At 25.5% G+C, this 24375-nt stretch overlaps 1 protein-coding gene across 1 annotated transcript in view; it reads left to right on the top strand.

Annotated features, from left to right (window-relative positions):
• Positions 1-24375, top strand: part of LOC129967157 (calcium-activated potassium channel slowpoke-like) — a 112442-nt gene that overhangs the window by 36922 nt on the left and 51145 nt on the right. The window contains exons 4-8 of the mRNA XM_056081856.1: positions 39-135; positions 5766-5877; positions 8064-8215; positions 14971-15138; positions 21664-21755. Coding sequence (XP_055937831.1) covers positions 39-135; positions 5766-5877; positions 8064-8215; positions 14971-15138; positions 21664-21755 — 621 coding nt within the window. The remainder of the gene's footprint in view (positions 1-38; positions 136-5765; positions 5878-8063; positions 8216-14970; positions 15139-21663; positions 21756-24375) is intronic.

Genomic DNA, 24375 nt, shown 5'->3' with positions numbered 1-24375 from the left:
AAAAATGCTCTTCATGTATTTAATATTTTTTATTTTAGTGATGGAGTGGAGATGTGCCAATCATGGGCAACCAACACCACCCAGCAGATAGACTTAGCGCTAAATATATTTTTTATGGTCTACTTTTTTATACGTGTAAGTATATATTGTTAAGAGCGAAGATTTGATTCTTCGGTAATTATGATGTATCAGCTGATACTATCATTTCAAAATGACTTAAATAAACTAAATATTTTTAAACTAAAAATATATATGACAATTAATGAAATATTTCACTGATAATAGAAATTCCTTATAAATATCAAATACAATTCATATTTCTTAAACACGCCTAAGAAATTAGAGGATGCTTCAAAAATGTAAAAGAAAAATTTAATTAAACAATAATATCAAGGTTATATCTTGCCAGTTGCGTTTCTATTGCTGAGTCAAAAATGAAAATTTCTAAAATTAAATTAAAAAGAAATAAAATACAAGATTTTTTTCATTGCTTCATAATCCTTTTGAAAGAATTCCAAATGTTTGTGTACGATGTTTATAGGAAATGTCAAATTTTATCAAATTTCGAAATTAAGAATTAATCTCTTAAGCATAAAATAATGATCATGATTCCCTCAAAAAAAATCTTTAAGTCACAAAATTTGATATACCAAAGCTGTGTTATGTTAATCTGTTATATCTGTTGTGTTCATAGTATAATAAATCATTTAAATAGAGTCAAGTTTTATCACAGTGTTGTTAAAAACCTTCAGAATAATCTAAAGAAGAAAAAAAAATCCACGTGATTAAGAATTTGATGAATTTCAGTTCAACAATGAATTCTATGATTTAAAATATTTTTCAGGAACATGTTGCATTACAGATAATTTCATTATATTTAATTCGAAAGACATTTTTAAAAATTTTAAATAGCATGAAAATTTTTGTGCAGTAACATTTTCATGAGTTATTTTGGAAAACATTAAAATCTAGCTTAATTTTTAAATAGTTAAAATTTCAAAAAGAATCTATTCAAGATGCAAATTACCATCCTCTAAAATATATCTGTGTCACATGTAGTAATTTTAGGTCAAACGACGGTCTGACTTGTGAAGTACCAACATACAGACACAGACATATTATCCTTTACTATTATTAAAGACAAAAGAAAATCGATAAGTGAAAATCCTATGAATCAGGCATTATATCCGGAAAAAAAACTACAATTTTTTTAATGATTGTAATGATGATGAATGCACTCTAAAATCTATATTAATAATGAAGATTGTAAATTATTATTAGTAAAGTAATATTATCTCAAAAATGTAACTTTTACAACGTTTCAAAATTTAAAAAAATATCTTTTTCATGGTATCAATTTAATAATGGTACAAATTTTTGCTGAATGTTGGTATTTTTCAAAAAAATATTGTTGCCCTGATGTTCAAACAATTTTCAATGTTTCATCAATTATATGATTGATTGATTTTTTTTCTGCCTGTTGAAGGCTAAAGATCAAGTTTCTGTTTAATATTTGTGTGGTTTATGAGACTTTTAAAAAAAGGCCCTGTAATATCACTGAATTTTAAAAGATAGATGAAACGGATATTTGCATTATTAATGGCGACATGATGTCACGGGACTGATCTCCATTGGAAAAACTCATGCACACAATAAATAGAGTATGTGTAAGGGACAGTTAAAATAACACAGTATTAATGTCTGATAATATGACGGAATCATGGGTATGAAGTTATATCTACACGATTTAAAGAAAATCAAGTATAACCAATAGGCCTGGCGGACTAGATGTCTCATTAGAGGCAAACAATTTTAAATAAAAAGACAGGTCTATTCTATTGTGACTAAAACTGTGTAAGTTGTGAAAATTGGAATATTATTATCTTATAAAAACGTGTGATTTCCGACTACTCGTCGAACGCCTCAAAGAAGATACGATAATCAGCACCCACAGTTTTCCCAAGGCAGATTGGCCTAAGATTATACAAAAAATATCGACTGTTCTAAAATTGTAATATTCAAAATTTCAGATCTGTTCAATCTGATTTGATCGCAGAAAACGGGAACAGTTTTTTTTTAAAGCTAGAATGTCAAAAATATTTCGCAGAATATGAGTCCTTAGTATATAAGGACTGTATAAAATTTAGACAATAATTTTTGAAGAATATGTAATTAATTTTAATTAATTAAATATACTTTACATAATTTTTGAAGTAAAATAAAATACTATAATTTACGCCATTTAAATCCTTTTGGAAGTAAAACTAAAAACTGAATTTTACGAAGAATCGGAGAAATTTTTATTGAACAATTATTTTGAAATGTTGCATAAACTACGAAAATTATTCTGTAGTGTTCATAAATGCTGAATGCATAGCACACATAAATGACTTCAGTGCTGGAAGATTCTTTTTTCTGCACTCATATTTAAAAAAAAATTTGCTTGGTTTAAGCAAAAAATGTTTTTGTATTAATTGGTCTAATCACTTCCATTTTATCTTAAAGTTCAAATTTTATGGGAGCTGAAAGAATGCAATAAACAGAACGGCTTAATATTAGTATAAGCTAAATATCTATCAAAATTTGAAATTTAAAAATATTTAGCTGGAGAAGGTATTAAGATTTCAAGTAACATAAAATATTTAATTAAAATGTTTCAAGAGCATTAATCCCGGGGAACCACCACCATATTTTATCAAATACTGCTCACGAAAGGTGACTAGTATTTAATAAAATATGTTCAAGTTATTTAATTAGATTTTTTTTTTATTCATTTTGAGAAATATTTTTACTTTATGTGGAGTATCTGGTTGTTACTATTTGTGCATTACGACCTGCACAAACATTAAATGGAATTTCAACTTTATCATAAAAATGAACTTCGTTTATTGAAAAAAACTAAATTTTTTTTCAGTTAAACCATTTTGAGAAAACTTTTAGGCCAGAAGCATTCGAAATTTCAGTATGTTCAGATGAATCAAGAACTATGACTATTTCTGAATTTTTTTTTCAAATATATTGCATTTGACTTTTATACTAATTCATTGTTAAAAGTTGACGTTTACAATTTAAAATCAATTTAATTTCAATTTCTTGTCCTTCTATACAAATGATGACATTATAAAAAATCCTTTTGAAATAAACCATAGATAAGTTTAAAGTAATGGACTCTTTCAGATTCATGCTCATAACTTTTATATTGCACCTTTCTCTCCTTTTTTTTCTTTCTTTCTTTATTTACTCAAAGTTAGAACTCAATTTATATTTTAATCAAAAAAACAATTTGTTTATGATTTTTGAGTAAATATTGAAAAATTAATAAATATTTTTGATTTCCCAAAGGAAACTATCGAAAAAAAGAAAAAAATTCTAATTAATAATTAATACCGTTATTGTATTTTTTAAAGGTTCCAAATATTATTTAGCATTTTTTTTGTGTGTTCCATTATGTAACTTTCGCAGAATTTTCAGACAGAAAACATTTATTGAAATCTGCACCTCAATAAGATGATAACATTATTTTTTTACTTCACTAAAATTGACTTTGATGCAAAATTTCTTTTTTTTTCTTGTAATAACAGAAATATGAGAAAATTTCTCCAAGAAACTACCTACCAAATTGGCGATGCCAAACTTTTAAATGAATATAGTTTTCATTATTATAAAATAACTGCCAAATGCATAATAATGGAGGATTTATTCAATACTTTACAAGATACAAAAATGCATTTAAGAATAAAAACAAGAAGAATTCTTTTAAGTTTTTAAAATATTATTCTTATTGAAATTATTCTGGAAGAACTACAATAGTTACAGAAATTCTCTGTATTATAGTATAATATTTAAAATACTTCATATTACTCATTTACATTTTTAAGCATAGAATGAAATGTTGAAATATCTAATTATACATAATCGTCGAATATATCTATATTCTTTAATTTTTTAGATTATTATGATTTTATTTAAGAGACTACTTTTCGTTTTCAACAAAATAATATGTTAGCTGAGACATGAAATCAAACTTTCCTTCCAAATTATTAAATATGTTAACAGGATAATAATGAATTTGGTGTAAGTAATTTTTACTTGGAGTTGGAACATGACAATGACAAATACATAACACCAATTTTTAGAATTATTGCTTCTATTAAAAGTTCAGGGATAATTTTAGTAATATCTAAAATCATCCAACATAAACCAAACAGAGAATGTATGGGATAAAATCAGTTGCTAGAAAATTGTAAAAATATGGAGCAAATAAATGTAGAGAATTGTACAAAAAAATGTAGAACAAATTCTTTGAGAAATATAATAAATGTTCATTACAAGAATCAGAATACCTAAATGAATTTATAAAATACAATAAGATAATAAAGAACGAAAGTATCAGAATTGATCGTATTAATATGATGAATGCTATTCCAACAATACAAAATAGGTATCGATTATAGTTTGTCCCTATTTTTGAGTTATGAATTCTACCTCAAAACAATTAAATTCATTTATTTAAATTTTTCAATTTCGTTTAAGTATATTTTGTAAAGATACATAATAAAAATAATATAAGTTTTTTTCCACGAATCAATATTTTATATGAAATTTATCGCATTTTTTTTTACATTTCTTGCGTTGTATATTCAGTCTGTCTGTCCTATTGTGGACTGAAATACTCTATTCGAAAGAAATTTCGGTAAAATATAATTTTAAAATTGTTGTTTGTATCGTCTTTCAAAGACATCAAAGAAAATTCCACAATATTTTATTATTTGTAATAAATTTTGTAAAAATTTTATTTTTAAACATAGTTAATAATAAAATTCCTTTAAACCTTTATTCAAAATCAAATTTTGAAACATTCTATTAATATTTTTAATATGTTCTTAATTTTTTTCAATGATTTAATCACTAATTTTTATTATTGTTCTAAATTATGTTGTTGTTGTTTGTTTTTTTGCTAGAAATACAATTTTACTATTTTCATCTATTTTTAAATTCATAAAAACGTAATAAAATTAATTAACGATACTGAATTCTGAAAGCAAAATTTATTAACTATACTTGGATCATAGAAATAATTGATCGAAAAGCTACGATTAGTAATTTACAACTTATTTGAATAATTTACAATTTACTTACAACAATTAATAAAACAACTTACTTGAAGGGTTTCTTTATTGTTGTTTTATGTCCACTTTTTTCCTAAATGTTGAAAGTTCTTTGAAGAAATTGTATTGAACTTCCATTTATTATAACGGACACAAACCAGATTTTGTATACAATTCGACGAACTTAGCTCACTGTGGAATTTGGTGCCAAACGATATTTTTTTTCGCACCAATGATTTAAAATTGAAAAGAATTTTCTTTCGCAGTTATTGCTTATTTAAGAAATTACATTAAAAATATTTATTACATAGAATTTTAGTTACTGTCTTTCTAAATTCTGTAATTTTATGAATCATTTGAAGAATAGTATTTTACTAAAAAAATGTGGTAATAAAAGCTTGCTTAAAGTTATTTATTAATTTTTTTAATCTCATTCATTTTCAAATTCAGGATCAAGATATTTGTCCTATTTATCAGGCTATTAAATACAATTCTAATTTTTTAACTTTATTTTAAGACTGATATTTCAAGCGAAATTTTTATTATAGTTTTTTCAACATTCGCCTTCAATTGAGTATCCGTTATCAATAAATCTGGTGGATAGGAGAAGCTAAAACATAGTAATATGTATCCGTAACTGTAACCATATCTTTTCAGTTTATAGCTGCGAGTGACAAGCTGTGGTTCATGCTGGAGTTATATTCTTTCGTTGATTACTTCACTATTCCACCGTCCTTCGTTTCGATATACCTGGACAGAACTTGGATTGGTAAGTTGTTTTTTTTACATTATTTAAAATTGTAGGATTAAAGTTATTTTTCAGGAAAAAAATTGGGATCCTTGGAAATTTTCGAAAACCCAATCACGTATTAACATTATTAAATAACGCCATTCTTAATTTGAAACTTTAACATTTTATTAAAGAATTCGTTATTTATGTATATATTTGAAAACAGAATTACGCATTGAGGAAGAATGAATAATAAATTCAGGTAGACGAACTTCAATATTATTTTAAAATAAAAGAAATCTGATATTTATTTTTGTAAAAGAAGTAATTTTATTAGTTTATAAGAAAAAAATGTTCTACTCGCTTTTTATTCCTTCCTAAAAAGTAAAGAAACTTCTATTAACTATACGAAGATTTAAAAAAATAAAATTGTGTAATGAAACAAAAAAAAGTTACAGAAAAAAAAATACACATTTTTTTTTAAATTAATAGCCAATAAAAATCCTTCATTTTTCACGCGAAAGGAATGTAAAATAAATAAATAAACAAATATTATCTTCAAAAACTTTGAAGATAATCTGTAATCTTTTTGTCATTAGAAATTGCCTTAGTTAAATTATTGTTTAACAAGTATTTTAAACAAGTATTTTGTTCAATTCTTTTGATTTCCAAATTAATAACAAATTCAGTTTCCAAACTTCAATATTATTTTATTATAAGTAATTTGTTGTATTATCCCATATAATTTCTATCCAATATTCTAGTTATGAATATATATTTGCAATTTGCAATAATTAATTGAAAGTTTACAAAATAAGTGTTGGTTTCCAGTTGCATAATTGTATACCTAGACGCAAGAAAATATTAATTAACTAATAGCAGCGTGATTTCTACATATTCTCAACCTACAAAGTTGCTTTGTACCGTTTAATTTTTGATCTCTCCATCCAAATCTAGTTATTCGATCTGCTAATTTTCCCCAAAAAAATTGTAAAACTGCTCTTCAAAAATGTTTTTAAAAATTTTTTACTTTTATATGAAAATATAAAGAAACATTGAAAACCAAACTCAGTTAATATACATATAACATATTCACATTTGATAAATACTGCAATTTTTAAACTTCAGATTTAATCAATAATCTGTAATATATCATACTCATGAAATTTCTATTTTAAATACCAAAAACCTAATTTCCTTTTAATGAAATAATTTATACGAAAGTCTTATATATATATACATATATATATTTGATAAGGTAAATCTAGATAAAAACATAAATCTGCTACTGCCTTCCTAACTTTCAACCGGTATATTATACTTCATTTTAGAAGCTTCACTTTTTTTTTTCTTTCAGACACATCACTGTTTCCTTTTTCAGATACTTCAATATTTCCTGTATTTTTTAAAAACTATTTGGCTTTTTGGCCTTAATTATGTAAAATTGTTTTTTCACCATATTCTGAGTTTAGGTATTTTTTTGTTTAGATGTGGGAAATTGGAATTTTATCGGGATAGTTAAAAGAAATAAATAATCATAAAAACGATTTTAGTATAATCATAATTATTATACCAATACTTATAAATCTATTAAGGAGTTTTTTTCTATATTTATTTAAATTTTATAAACACAAGGTAAAATTTAAAAAAAAATCCGATCTTTAAACTTTAAATGTTTTGAAAATTATTTTATCTTTCAGGATAAATTAGAAAATCGTTTTCACAAAAATATTGATACGCAAAATTAAAGAAAGAATTTAATTATGTAAAAATAAAATCGTTTGGAAAAAATATTTTCGAGTTTCTTTTGGAGTTTTTAAAATTTTAATAAGTTACATTTTTTTCTGGGAAGATCGTAAGTACCTAAAACAAATTCTGTATAATGTTAGTTAAAAGTTGTTTTAATACACAGATTATGTTGCCTATAAAAGATATGTGGAATTCTCCATGCAAAGAAAAATTTAGGAGATATTTTATACAATTCTGTAATTATTAATTTTATTCCCATTGATGAATTTATTTAGATTAATTTATATTATTTAATTCGATAAATAAAAGGGTATAAGAGGATTTAATTTTTTATGTGAATAATTTTAAAAAATCTGGACTTTCTTAAACAGGAAAAAGGAAAATTTAAAGTTTTAGAATTAATTTGCAATACATTCTTTTACGTAATGTGATCATAATTTATTGTTAGTACAAGATATTTTTTGTTTTTATTTCAGGGCTTCGTTTTCTACGAGCACTCAGGCTCATGTCTGTTCCTGACATTCTACAATACTTAAACGTTCTTAAGACCAGCAGTTCGATCCGCCTAGCACAGCTGGTATCGATAGTAATCAGCGTTTGGTTGACAGCTGCGGGTGTCATTCACCTGGTAATGTTACTCATTTTCTTACTCAAAACTAGATTTTGATATCAATTATTAACTACAAATTACTTTAAAATAGATTATAATATAATGAAATTGTAGAATAATATAATTAATATAAGTATTCTTACAAAAATTAAATCAGAATAACTACCTGAGACATAAATTACAATATTTACAATAATTGCAATTAAATAGAATATTGAATGAGTTTTATTAATTACATAATTTTTATGTATAAGATATAATTACAATATTAATAATGTGCTCTTCCTCAATTATCCTCAATTAAGATCAATTCTCAATTAAGATCCCTGAAACTATATGAATGTTTTGTCCCCTTCCCCACATAAAATTGGGGATCTTGAGAAAATCTGCAAATTTTTAGATTTTTATTTTTTGCGTCCTACATATGAAAATCGAGTATTTTGTAGTTCAGTAAAAAAAACTGGAACTGTTTGTTTGGAAATTGGAAAACAAAATTGTCATTGACGAATTTTAGTTATAAAAGATATCTGTTAGACAGCGATCTTTTGATTTTTTTTTTTTTTTGGCATTTAATCACTGGCTTGAAGTTAATACACAAGTAACAGAAAAACGAATATGAATTTTGGATGTCTTTTTTCCTGCAGACAGCAGCCAAAATTAGACATAGAACAAAAAATGTAGTTATAAGTTTGCATGTCAAATTTCATTTATTTAAGTCATTACAATTTTTGAGTTATCGCATTTATATGCAGGTAGAAATATAGATCTAAGGCATTTATTCATTAGATAAAGTTTAACCAAAATTTGATAAGGTTACACTGAAGATTCAAAAACTGTAAAACAAATTACATTCATGAAAGTTATGTTTTTGAATTATTGCGTTTCAGTATTATTGTATGCAAAAGTACTGATCGATCGAGGCTCAAACTCAAGACGAATTTGGTTCTAAATTTGATACTGATTTACATTTGAAATACTTAACTTGTGTACTAAATTTTATTTATCTAACTTTTTACGTTTCGTAGTTATTGTGTTCCTTTGAACTCGAACATTTCGATAGACAGCCTTCCTATGAATGCATTTGTTCAAAACTTGATTTTAAAAAGTTATAAGTTCGGTGTAAAGTCAATTTGCCAAATTTCATTCGTCAAATTTAAAGCGTTTATGAAATCATCAAAAAAGAAGGATCAAAAAGAGATCTGAAAAGAGGAATTCGTCTATTTCGAGTTCCAATTTTTTGGCGATTACAATACTTTCTCTTTGTATATACTTAAATATACGAGGAAGTATAAGAAATTAATGCTTAGCGGGTATTTATTTATTTATATTATAAATGACCTAAAATATTAATCAAATTACCAAAAGTCAGCCTTTTAAAAAAAACAAAAGATAGTGTTAATTTCAAAACTTCTTAATTCATGTATTATTTTAATTGTTTTAAAACATATATATTTTAGAGAGAACATCGATTAAAATTTATAATTCCAATTTCACTTTTTTAAATATGTTGATTAAATAAGACTTTTATTTAAATATAGTTTAGGATGAGACTCTAAAACCAGCTGTCATCAGAATATTTTTTCGTTTTCTCTCTAATAAAGCTGTTATACCCCTCCCCCACATAAAATTTTAGATCTTGGGTAAGGTCATGATTGCCTTGTATGGAATTGGCGTACAGTAGAAACAAAAGATATTTGTAATGAATTTATCATTTTTACTAATCTATCGTGTGATACTTAAGGATTAATCCTTAGCCTATAAGAATAAGCATCAAAAAACAAATTTGTGTTTTAGACACGTTGTTTTCAAAATCTGACACAGAACTTTAATTATAATCACAAAATCATATACCAAATTTCATATATTTAAAACAGTTTGACTCATTTAAATCCTTAAACATTTTTGAAATGAACTTACTTACTTAAAGATATTGATTTACTTAAAGAATTAGTGTGTCATTACAAAAATTGTCTTTCAATCTAAAATTAATTTCGTGCATTTAATTTTTCAGTATTAAACGGTGTTATTTCATGCTCATCAGAAAACGTGAAGTGACTCGTGATAATTCAGATTTAAAATACAATAGGTGTTCATAATGTTAAGAAAAATACTTTATTGATAAAAAAAAATGTAAGATAATGATATAATTTTTAATGCAATATTTCTTATTTAAAATTTTCTTTGAAAACATAATTCTAGTTTTTATATTAGAAATATTTATTTTATTTTGTATTCATAATTATTTTCCAAAATTCGTCTGATTTATTTACTATCTGAATCATTCGTATTCATTAGTATTGTTAGAATAAGAATATAAATGGGTTTTTTTCAATTTTTTAGTTTATTATACATTTAATTATAACTTCTTATTAGATAGGGATTTTTTAATAAGTAACTAAGTAAACCAATGTTTTCAAAAAACTTTTGAGAAAGATATAGAATATATGAACGAATTATAAAAATAATATATGATATAACTCTAAAAGAATGTATGATGTAAGAATAATATATCCCCTCGAATACTGTTTGCTTTTGACAATTCACTTCGGATTCTTCGTTTCTAAAAATTCACCATTGTTAAATTGGAATGCGAAAAATAATTTTTTTCGGTAACCAACTTTCTCTTTTTCATTATGAGGAATGAATAGAGTTCTGTTATTTCAATTAAAAAAATTCGTTCATATTTTTTTAATGTAAAGACAATCATAACAGGAAATAAGAGGTAATAAACACATGTGTAATTTTTAACACAGAGCAATATTTGCTTACATATTTAGATGGCATGCTTTGCACAGTTAATTTTGTTACATGATTGTGTCCATGGCATAAATCGACTCCCTGAAATCTTTCTCATTTCTTTTTTCAAAATATATATGCAGATATTTTAAGTTTACTTTTTTATTTATCTAAGAAAGCTTTAAAATATGAGCATAAATACAAAAAGATTGTTACATGAGAATTTAAAATAAATTTGCAAGTACCAAATTTTATTAAATATGACGCAATGATTCCGTCATTTCAATATGTAAAATATATCGTTATTCTCTTTTAACCGTTTAAGAACATAACCCGAATTAAATATTTGTACATATTAGTTAAAATTGCATTGATCTTTTAACAGTTTATAAAATGTAGAATGTAATACAAATTTTTTGTGAAAATGTGGATCTGTACAACTGAGTCTCGCAAATTGCGCCTTTGATAAAGCGAAATGCAGCTTAACTCTACATCCGAAAGCTATAAGTACATCATTTTTCCATTTACTCTTGTTTCTACTGTTTGAACTAAATGATTCTGTTCTCGTAACATTCAAGGACTTTATCGATTGGCAGAAACGTGGTAGTAATGATAATATGACAATTGAACAAGTCTAGGTAAAATGATTCACTCTTAGAGATGATTGTGTTAAATGGTTAAAATAGGGGAATGTGATTTTTAAGCTCAAAGAAATCCAACTGAAATTTTACAATTGCTTCAATAGTATCGCCTCGCTTTACTTCTACAAAGAAAACATTATTTTACATCGTGTTTGTAAGAAAAAATATTTTGATATGAAACAATGAGAAAAAAATATCAAGAAGAAAATTCTCTCTCGTATTATAACTGCTCCTAAAATGACGTTTAATTTACATTTTGTGTATAAAATTTTGAAGCATGTCTAACGAGCATATGTTTCAGAAAAAAACACAACAAATTCAAAAAGTTACACCAAAAACAAAATGCAACTTCAAGCCTCTTAATCAGACAATAACTTGCATTATTAAATTGTGCATCTAAAGCAAAATTAATTGGTGTGCTAAACATAAAAATTCTACTTTTATAAGAGCATTACAATCGCTGTATATTAAACATAATTTGTCCTTATTTTTGAAAAATATTGTTCTCTTTTCTCAAAGAAAAAATAATATTTCTAAATCAAAATGTCATTTAAAACTTGTGTAAAATTTTATAATACTAGCCGCAAATTAACCAGATTGTCAAGAATATTGATTGTGTCTAATTTCCGTTAAATCTCTTATACATAACTTTGAGGCTCATTATTCTTTCAAATAAATATTTTTGGTTAGTATAATAACCTTGCACTTGTTCTTTATATAGTGTAAATGAACATTTCTAATGGTATCTAGTCCCATGGATTCACAACGGCACTAAAAATGTAACTGTTCGGATAATATACATTTAAACTGCACACTTTCTGTCGCGATAGTGTAACTTCACTTACTTATTCCTCATATAAACTGTGCAAATAATAAACATTAGCGTTCTTTAATATTCAGTGATAAAAGAAAATCATACGATAAAATAATTGATAAAATGATGAAAACGATTTAAGTCTCAGGGTTACGGCGAAACGTATTGTTAAAATTTCTGCAAAAGAAATATTTTTGGAAAAAGTTAAACGATAAATAAACTAACATCCTTTAAAAGAAAAAAAAACTCAAATTTTAAAATGGTAGAAAAATGTTTTTATGCTACAATATTTTTACATGCTACTGCAAAAGACGCCAAAATCTCGTTTAATTTTTAATTAATTAATATTGCAAAAAAAAATTCGCTCCGAAGTTTACGTGTTCATCCTTTAAAATATATCTGTGCCAAATTATATAGCTCTGTATTAAATGCTCTTGCGTTGAGAGCCAACACATGAAGAGATAACCATAATACAAATTCTCTTTTATAATAGAATTGGAAATGGATAACGAATAGTTTCTAATTTCTATGCACAAAACTCAATATATTTGATTGCAATATTTATTGCTCTATTATTTCTTATATTTTAAAAGAACTGATCATATTTTATTTCTTTTAAGTTTGTGACTTTTATTGTAGTTTGGCGTAGTATTTAGAAACAACAATCAAAAGTAAAGGTTACATTTCTTCATTAGAAACAAAACAAAAAAAAACTCGTTCCATTAAAAGAACAGTGATTACAACTTAACAAAAATAAATTGCTGCCAAAACCTCTCAAACTTTATCTAAAATTCAGTGCTAATTCCTGTAGCTTTTTTTCGTTCGTTTTCTATTCCTCCTTTATTAGAATTTCAAAAAAAGAAAATAAATATAACTTTTATTCATAACTTTTTTTTATTTCGCGTTTTAATTATCTAGATTCAGACTAAAGAATTTAATTTTAATTATATATTTACATCTTTCCAAACCTTATTTCTCCTTTTATAATAAAAGGATGATTGATAGCAATGGTAAAAAATGACCACTTAAGCATGTTTTATTTGAACGGTATTTTGATTTAGTATTTTAAACACCATAAAACGCAGAAATATACTTTTTTCATAAACTTTATTTATGTATTCAGTAATTTAACAAGTTAAGACATCTATATTTCTTGAGCTCATCTACTATCAAAACTGTGCAATAAGCATCTTTTAATGGTTAATTAAGATAAGTAACATTTCGAAGCGATTTTGTTTGTAAAAAAAAATCAAAAATTTTTGTTTTTGTTTTGCTGTGTGAAACCCAAAATTTTTCCCATTAGAATCCTTTTAAAGGTATGAATAATAAGATAAGTAAATTACTTTTATTTTAGTTTCTAGAACAAATATACCATTTAGGATTATAATGAAATTTTATGATTTTTTACATACAACTGAATAAAATAAATACTTGAAGATATTATTCCTGCGAATAATGAGCGAAATGCAATTTAGGTAATTTATTTATTATTCTTTCTGTTGCTATAGCAACAGTGAAAGAAATAAAGGAAATCGAATTTCAGTCAATAGAAAGACTTTTGAATGACATGTTTGCATTAAAATCTCTGACAAAGGAGGCGCAATTTGTTATCCTATTTTGTTTATTATTTACATTAACGCATCTATTAAAGTCTTTGGCATATGAATGCTTAAATTTAATGAATATCGATAACAGCTACTGGACAATAAAAGCTTCAAAATACTATAAATCTTTAATTGGAAAAAAAATCGAAGAAAAATCTTACGAAACGGCAATTTTAATTATGGTTTAAAAAAGGAAAATATTAATATTATACTTATCCTTAAAGTTTGTCACACAACTTTTCAACTATTTTGCATTATAGTTCATTTAATGGTGAGCCTATTGTTGAGATTAAAAAATTTTGTTACATATAATTTTTTTTAGAATTTAACAAATTTGAGTCTCAACAATCCATTGATACAGATTAAAAAGCTTTCATAGATTTTTTGGGAGTTTGTTTATATTAATCTAGCACAATCTAAGTCTAAAACATAATATATGTTATTTTAATAATTCCATTAGTAATCAATAATAAAATATATATATAAGACTCTAAATGCTGTTCATTTCCAAAACATGTTTTACGTTTAGTAAGTTAACTTGATGCCCATATTTATATCTTAAGAAAAACATATCAGTCTACATGCCTTAAACACTGATCATTCAATGCTCTGATAATCAAATGGAAAATTATCGATTATAAGTTCCGACTTGAATTTTTTTATTCCTTGGCTATATTTTTAGTTAGCTATCTGTTTGCAAATATTTTTCGGAGAACTCTTTAACGAATAGCAAAAAAATTCGTGTTCAGAAAGACTAGTATAATATTATTTATTTATATTACATTATATTTAAGTCTTATTTAATATACTTATATAGATTATTATTAAATATTAGGTATATTCTTACTCTCACTATTATAGCTACTTCAATAAATTTTAGTACTTAAGTATATTATTTTTTGTCTTTCTTATTTATACTACTAACATTATATAATTTCAATCGAATTACACAGTAATTATATATCTTTCAACTTACAGCTCGAAAACTCCGGAGATCCCTTGGATTTTGTAAATCCACAGAGCTTGACTTACTGGGAATGCGTATATTTCTTGATAGTGACCATGTCAACGGTCGGATACGGAGATATCTACTGTCAAACGTCCTTGGGGCGGGCCTTCATCGTGTTTTTTATTCTCGTCGGTTTGGTGAGTCCTTTGCTTTAAAAATCCCTAATTTATTAGTATTAACTTATGTGTGAATTATCTATAACATTAAATTGATGGTTTGCAGATTTTTGCAAAAATTTGCATCTTTCTATTATTTTTTATAAGGTACAAATTTCATAACATTATTATTAAATATAAAATGCATTTAAATATTGGAAATTATTTGTAAAACTATCTAGAATTCTAATAAATGAATCGTACCAGAAGAGTGAAATGCAACTACAATTAAAAAAAGATAAAAAAAATGCATTACAACCATTAATATGAAGATTTGATGGTCGATATAAAGAAATATCGATATTCAATTGAAAAAGAAAATGTATTATATATTTCTGTTTACAATGATTTTTTAATTTTAACTTTTAGATAAGAAGATACTTTTGCAAAATGATTCAGTTCTATTTATAAGCAGATATCAATATTTGTCGAGATGCATTTTTACCTTAAAATGAAAGTTTACAAACATTTCAGATGGATGACAGTGATTAACATTAATTTGAAAATTATTATTTGAAATGTTAAAATGTAAAAAGATTTTTTTAAATATTATGTTGTATATATTAATCAAACAAAAACTAGTTAATATAATGGTCATTGATTTTTCATACAATAAAAGTTTAAAAAGTTAATTTTCAATAAAAGTATTTTTTTTTTAAATCTAAGGTATTTCAGTAGAAATAGTGTTCCAATTATCAATAATAAATTTTTTTTAAGTTTTACATTTGAAAACTTAATTGTAATATTGTTAAAGATACTAAATTTTAAAAATTTTAATGAAACTTCAAATATAATTTTTAAAAATAAATATGTATTCAAAAAATGATATCCAACTTACATTAAATGTAGAAAGAAAAGAATAAATTTTGCTCATAAAGAAAAAACATTTAAATCTTCATTCGTTTATTTTTATTTCGGTTAAAATTTGAAAAATTTATAGCATACTAACAAGAGTAATTTGTTTTCAAAAATAAATCTAATATTATTAAATTTATATTTTAAGAATCTGAATTTTTAAAATAAAATTTTATAGTAGTAAAGTTTACTTTTAATTTTTAAATTACAATTATTTTGGAGGTAGATTTTGAATTTTTCATAATTTTTATTAAAAAAATCGTATTTTATAGTATTAATCAATATTTTATTATTATTATGTATCATCGTTCTAGCTTATGTTGAATTTATTAGAAATATTTCTGTGAAATCTTATTTCAAACTTCTTTTCCGTAGTGCTATCAAACGAAATTTTAGTGAAAATTAAATATTATAGTCGTTAGATATATCAAGATGTGCAAACTGAAAGGCAGAAGTTAAAGTAAAAGAGTTAGAATACTTTCCAGATTTATACATTTTTGAAATCAACAATATCGCAATACAGTTTCCTATCATGTCATAAAGTAGGGAAAAAAACAAGCTGACATCTCTCTACTAATATTGTGAGATACATGTGATAGAAAATTCTCTTCTACCGTTGCTCGCGTGACTGTTTCAATCAACTTCTCCAGCATGGGTAAGTCATGTATGACATGTAATCGCTTTGCTATTAATACTCTATGAAATGCTAAGCATTTGTGCTGATTGTAAGTAAATCCGTCATTTTACGCTGCGAAGAAACGATTCCTTTTTCCAACTTTAATTTCATTTCTCTTAAGATCATTCAAAAAAAAAAACTAAAACGATATGTATGTCATGTATATATAATATATTTAAATAAATTTAATAACTAAATTACATAAATATGAATTTATCTTCATATTTAGGAAACCATTTTATCAAATTATCACTTCATAGGAAATCATTTTGATAAATTCTTTTCAGTTAAATTCGGAGTCACTAATTCTACTTAGATAATTCGGTGCTTAGGTCCTTATTATCAAGTAAATTTTATTTTTTGAATAAACGAATAAATGAATCTTGTATTTTAAACATTTGTATTCAGAATAAAAGAAATTAATAGTTTATTCATTGCTTCTCTATACTTCCGTATAGCTTTCCTGCAACATTTTTAAATGGTTTAACTAAACATAATTGAAAAAATCCATAAAACATTGTTAATTTCAACTTAAATGCCCAAAAAATCAAAATAAAAAATATATAGTTTAAGTTGATGGTACTCAGTATAACAAGTGAAAAAAAAAAAAGGAAAAGGAAATTAGAAATTCATTCAAAAATGTTACCGTCTTCCAAATATCTACGCAAAGCATAATCTAAATTAATCTTATTGAAAACGATCTGTGAATTCGAATGTATGTGACGTCTCCCCCCTTTCTAGGCCGTCTTTGCCAGTTGCATTCCAGAGATCCTAGAGTTAGTGGGAACTAGACCTAAGTATGGTGGAGAATTCAGACGTGAACACGGAAAAAGGTATATCGTGAACTAAGATCAAACGTTGCCGTCGCATTTCGCCTGTACCGTTGTTGCTGGCTGTTTGTTCTCTATCCACCTCTTCTTCTTCTTTCTATCCACTGTGGTTACTGGTTTCCGTGAAGAGAAGGTTTAGTGCAAAAGAAAATTTTTAATCAAAGGCTAAATTTTCGCTCTAGTATTTTTATTCAAAATCATTGTTTGGCAACATTATATAAATAACTGCTATTAATTTCCTCCCTTTTAAAATTACATTTTTCGATTGCTCAGGTCAATTAATGATCGTTCGTATTTTTTTAAAAAAAGATGAAACTAAAAATCATTTACAAATTATTTTTAAAAAAATCAAATGACAGCATTTTTGTTGCTCCTAGTATTGTTCATGATCAGTTACCAATCCTCCAGAAAGAATTTAGCGAAGTTTATTATATTGTTTTAAAAGTTCTCTTCACTGAAGGAATCAAATGATTCTTACAAAGATTTTCATTTCTTAAAAATTTTATTTAATAATATTAAGTTATTAATAATTAATAACTTTATTCGCTTAGTAATTAATTTTCCTATTACTACCTAATCCATTAGGAATATTCTGATTTAATTTTATAAAAAGTTTATTTTCTTAATTGTTGTCTTTTATATTCTGTTCCTTTGAAAACCTTAACATAGAAGCGTTAGTTTTCTAAATTTTATTGAAGTTGGAGTTAAACCAATACTAAACTCGCTTCTGTTGTTTCACTATTAAGTTCTTAGAGACTAAGTTGTTTTGATTCTCCCCATTTAATTTTTGATTAGTTTCATTCGCCCTCTAATAACAAAAATATCAAACTCTTTACCTAAGATATCTGTTTTTGCTGCCATTCCGATATGACGTAATAAAATAAAATGATATAAAAATAAAATTTAATGAATATTTTTAAATAAAAGTATATGAGGGATGTTACATATTTTAAATTTCTTCAAAACAATTCTTTTCATTATTCTCTCCTAAATATAGAATAATATACATGCAGGATTATCCTTATTAAAGTATAATGTTAATAACACAATTACAAAAATAATACTGGACAAAACACGACATCGTTCCTCAAACATATTTAGACTTGAGGAAATCAATTTATGAAAAAATAATAGTGCATATTTTACCCAGCAGGAATAAAAAGAATGTTGAAGGCTGAAATTGTTAAATATTAAAAACTGAATCAACTGAAAGCTAAACTGAGAGAACGACTAAAATTTACTAGTATTTTACCACTGATATAACTTTTGAGCAGTTGTATTTCAATTTTTAACGTTTAACAGAACTTCTGCATTTATTTAAGCATAAATGAATTCTTTAATCCTTCACAGATTTTCTATTTACAAAAAAAAAAAAAAAAAAAAAAAAAAAAAAAAAATGAGAGAATATATGATCTGAATTTCCATTCTCCATTTCCATTTCCATTCCTGATCTCACTCCTTTTGATTTTTAGTTGTGAGATCGTTTAAAACAGTTTGTAAACGCCTTATAAATGTGGATAATTTACGATTTAAAGAGCCGTATAACACTGCACATCAAGAAAAGCGATGGCGAAATGCTAAAAGAAGACCTGAATTGTAAAGTTCACAAATATATAAAATTTCAGTTAAATGCAAAAAAGGAAATGTGTGTATGACTAATCGATATTTATTTTTCTGTTAAAATAACCATCAAATTTTCGTCAAATACATAAAGTTTTTTTATTTAATTTTTATGTCTTAATTTTAACTTTTCAGTTTAAATTTAATGATTGAAAAATAATTAGCTTCAAGAATGCAAATGAATTGGATTTATTACACACACACACACATACATGTACATATATCGCAAATCCATAATAAAGAGGAGATAAAATGTAAAACAGAAAGTGAAACAAGGCGATCATCAAGGGATGAAATTGAGAAATCAAGAGAAAATATGTCTTCACCACCAATGCGTGGTAGATGAATGTGAAAAGATAAAAGAAATAATACAAAGCTGAGATACATTATAAATAAATGAAAGAAAAAATGCATAGCAGATTAAGATAAATTAAACAGGGATACACACTTGAGATGCAAAATGAAGAAATTAAAATAAAACATATATCACAATAGAGAAAAGAACAGTGCGAAGGACATAACTTACCCGTGCAGGCCAAACTATGGGAATCTATGTAGATATGCTACTAAGGAAAAGCTAAAAATTGCCATGTGTATGATGAAGTTAACGATAGAAAAAATATTGTATATGAAATAAAAAGAAATAAATTGGAAGGAAAGTAAAATCAGAATTATTTATATAAAAGTTAGCTGGAAAAATTATGAAGGGAAAATATTATTCAGGAGTTGTTATTATTTTTCTGGCCCAAAGATGTATTTTTGAAGTTCAAAATAGACCTCGAATTCAGTAATCATTTCTCAATTTACATTTGCGCTGGCATCATTTTAATATGCAGTCCTTTGTTTATATTTTAGAAAATCAAATACTTACAAAATAAATTTATCTATTAATGATATCTTCGCTTCTATGTTCAAAACTTTCATTAATGGCTTTAAGATAATACTTTTCTTTCATAATTATTCCAGCCACCATTTATATATAAAAAAAATTCTTATTTTAACTTTTTGCCAATTTATGCCTTTTAATTTCAAATATAATTTTCACTATCATTATCTTCATCGCATACACCTGACAGTTTTTAACCTTTCCCTGGTAACACTCCTGAACATAAGTCAAAGTCCCATAATTTTGTGCAGCATGGAAAGAGGTACGGCTTTCGTACAGTTTTTTTTTCTTTTGTAATATATACTGTTTTGATTCAATTTCTTCATTTTATATCATAGGTGTGCATATATATTTAATCTACCTTGATCTGTTAGGCCCTTTTCTTTTAAATCCTTTATTTTGTATCTTAGGATTCAATTATTTTTCCGTCTTTCCATATTGATCTGCTACAGCACTTTGGAGTGAAGATTTAATCCTTTTCCTTAATTGTTCGATATTGCAGAAAATGCCATTATTACTTTTGCAATTCATATCAATTTCAACCTATGATGAACACTTAATGCTACTCTCGCTTTCCTTCAGTTTCTGTTTTACATTTTTTTTCAATGTTTATTATTGATTTACGACTTAGTTCTACTGCAAATCTTGCGTTTTGCGCATGCATTTCTCGTTTGTTTTATAGATCTTCCGTTCTTTTTTCATACGTGTTTGGCACTCCTTTTTTTTACACCAGATTACTTCTGATACATATACATATAATCTTTTCAGAATTGTTATCTTAATTTAGCCCATATTAACTTCATTCTAAAATGTTCCCTTATTTCTTGATCCAAATCGAGTTTTTTATTTAATTAATGCTACAAACACTCAATAAAACTGCTATCTCATCATTTTCTCACGAACGAAGGGATAAAAATCCTTAATGCCTGCAACATTCTTTTAAAGATATTTAAATTTACCTATCCTAAATCGACAGATGTCAAAGAAATCCCTATCAAAAATATCATTGTAAAAACCACAGAAGGGCAAATTTCGGACTCTTAAGTTCTTTTGTTGAGATGTAGACTGACGTATTTCTTACCACTTATTCTTGTACATAAATTATGCCTCTCAGGATGGAATAAATCGAAGTTAAAAATTCAAAAGTGTCTTCGCTATTCGGCCATGCAACAGCTAATATATATATATGAATATTTGTATTGCGACATATTAAGTCTTTTCTTCAAAAATGGAAACTGATCATTTACAATTCTAGAATTCTCTTAGGAGCTAAAACAGTTTGGTTAATCTTCGTTGTTCAATCAATGCACAAAATTGCTTTGTAATATTTATGACACCATCCTAACATAGTCTGACTTTATAGAAGCTTTTTCCTAAACCTTCTCTGTGATGCCGCTGCTGATTTGCATTTCAGTGTTAAGTAATAGATCATGTTTGATGAAAATTATTGCTGTTCATATGTTGAAGCAGCTGTTAAATTTATATATTAATAGTGATAGACTTTAAAAACCAGAGAAACCAAGAAAAAATTTGTCTTTCTCTTTCCTTCTATTCTTTCCTCTCTATGTCTGCACGTGTGCACCTCGTCATCATCGCTTCCTCATCTTGCACGTCACGTGTCTTCTCCCGACCAATGGTAGGCGGTGTTTGCTAGCTGCATTCCGGAGATCATTGATCTGATTGGTTCCCGGCCAAAATACGGGGGGACCTTCAAGTCCGAACGAGGTCGAAGGTAAAAAATATGGTTGATAATACGAACTTGTAGTTCAACCTCAAGTAGTTCACATTTTTCAATCCCATCGAAAGTAGATTTTTAACTAATGATTTTATTTTTTCTTTCACTTACAACATTTATTTATTATTATTTTTTCCCCTTCTAAGATGGAACCTCAGAAACTTCAAAGTCCATAAATAAAAAAATAAAAAATAATAATAGATAAGCGTAATATTTTATTGTCATAAATCTGATATGAGTTATTATCATAGTTTTTACGAAATAATAATTTTACGTATTTATATAACTTAACCGAACTTTTACATTATTCTAGAAAAAGGCCAATACGTAGGCAAAATATTTATTCTGCTAAGAATTTTTCTTTGCAATAAACATATTACAGCTAATTTTAGCCACGAAAGGCAAATTATTGATAGCCTTGAGATAAAATTCGAATTCTTTAGCATACTATTTTTGGTTCCATTCTTACATTTTATTTCAATAAAACAAATAATATATTTAGCCCCTCATTCCAATATATTGAATCCACACGTTTGAATTTTTTTTTCAGGCAATATTCCACAATTTTTAAGTCATTTTCAAAGAATTTACGGTTATTAGAATCGAAGCTTTAATTAATCAAAACAATACAAAAATTTAAAATTATAAATATATAAAAACCGTTAAAGATTAGATGGGAAAATTAAATGCATAAATGTAAGAATTTTTATCGCAAAATATTAATAAGTTTTCTTTTGCGATTTTAAAATGTAGATTCTATAGAAAACATTAAAAAATTTTAATATTGATTGATCTGTAACAATTGTTCAACAACTTTAGATATTTTCCAGTCTGCTACAATCAGCTGACTAAATTATTACATATTATGTAAAGTAATTTTAGATATGTTTAATGCATACATTACTTTAACTTATATCAGATATGTATGAGCATTATTTTCACGGTCCAATGTTAAATATATCAGTGAATACATTATTTCTATGATTTTAAAACTACTAATTTTTGCATTGAAAAAGTAGAATTTTAAATAAATGTTGAATTATACAGCAGGTTATTTAATTTTTAAGGACAAAAGATAGATTGTAGTAGATTTAATATCATGACGTTTAGGCAGACATTGATCTCAGAATCTCTTTGATTCAAGTTTTGCATCTATAGGAAATAATAATTTTAAAAAAATCGAATTTAAATAATTAGAAAAAATTGCTGCAATAAATAATGAAAACTGCTGCAATTAGTTTACAACATATCAAAATAAATACTCCAATTTTGTGAAATGATTATTGTTCTAAACAAAATTAAAATTCTGTAATTCATATAAAATGTAATTTTTCTAATTTAATTCCTGATAGTTAAAATATTTAATTCACGTAAAGTATTGTTAAAAGTATAAAATAAATAGATTCGAATAAATGCCTCAAAATGATATAGTCGTTATATAATATTTGAAATGATAATACGTGAATAGAAACTAGAAATATTTGTAAAAAATATTTGTGGATTGATAATAAAAGCAAATAACCTTTTTTAAAAAGTCTATGAAAGAAATATATACTATGTAACAATAAATACCACTAGCTATATTGCATTGAATTTGTTATCTTTGAACACATAATTTGAAAAATCAGATTTTTATTCTACAGTTAACTCTTTGAACTTCTTAAGATATGTATTTTTAAATCTCGGACAACTATTGAACTTTTTGTTCATTATTTACTATTTTTGGTTTAGTTTTTTAACAACTGAAAAGGGTAGAACTCGTTTTAAAAAAACTGATGCAGCAAATGTTGCTAATTATTTAAAAACAGCATACTTTCCTATCTTTCCAACTGATGTTCCATCTTAAAAATATGTTTTACTTTGATTTGCACGATTCCATTAATATCTTAAATATTATTCAAGTCATTATCTTTTTATTAATTAACCACTTAGTAGACTGCCTGCACTAATCCACTTAAACATTTCTCGATAAAATTCCAATTAAATTTCATGATAAACATAAAATTCATTAAAATGTATTATAAGAAAGTTTTTAAAGCATCATTTTAAAAATAAATTTAAAATGCAATAAAAACAGAATTTGAACTACTTCGTGTTTTAAAAATTATGTTTTATTCCACATTCTATATCCTGTTAACCATTTGGTAGAGAAATTGATATAATTTTTTACTGCTTTACATGTCTAAAAAATTATATTTTGGTTTTCAATGTTTTTACAAATCAATGGTACCTTTATTTTCTGTTGAAAGTTGAATTCTAAATTTTGGTTCAAAAACTTATTTTTTTTTTCTCTTTGAAGTTTTATTTCTCCTCTAACTGACTTTCTGTAAACCCTTAAAGTGAAGGTATGTTCATTTTTAGTATCTATGAATTCCCTTATTCCTGAAAATCCTTTACTTTTATACAAACAAGCATCAAATAGTATTATAAATTACAAAGCATTTTTGCCATAACAGCTTGGAAGATAAACAAAATAAAAGAACCTCGTCCTCGAACTTGTTGATAAAAATGTCCCCATAAATGCCTGATGAGTAATTTAAAGTTACGATAATGTCTATTTTATTACAATTACTTAAAGAAAGCAAAATCCAAAAACTTCATTCTAACCGAAATTTTT

This window comes from Argiope bruennichi, chromosome 4, assembly GCF_947563725.1.
Source record: "Argiope bruennichi chromosome 4, qqArgBrue1.1, whole genome shotgun sequence".
Classification (NCBI taxonomy): Eukaryota; Metazoa; Arthropoda; class Arachnida; order Araneae; family Araneidae; genus Argiope; species Argiope bruennichi.
The sequence above is the reverse complement of the archived record's forward strand: the minus strand, read 5'-3'. Positions and strand labels throughout refer to the sequence as shown.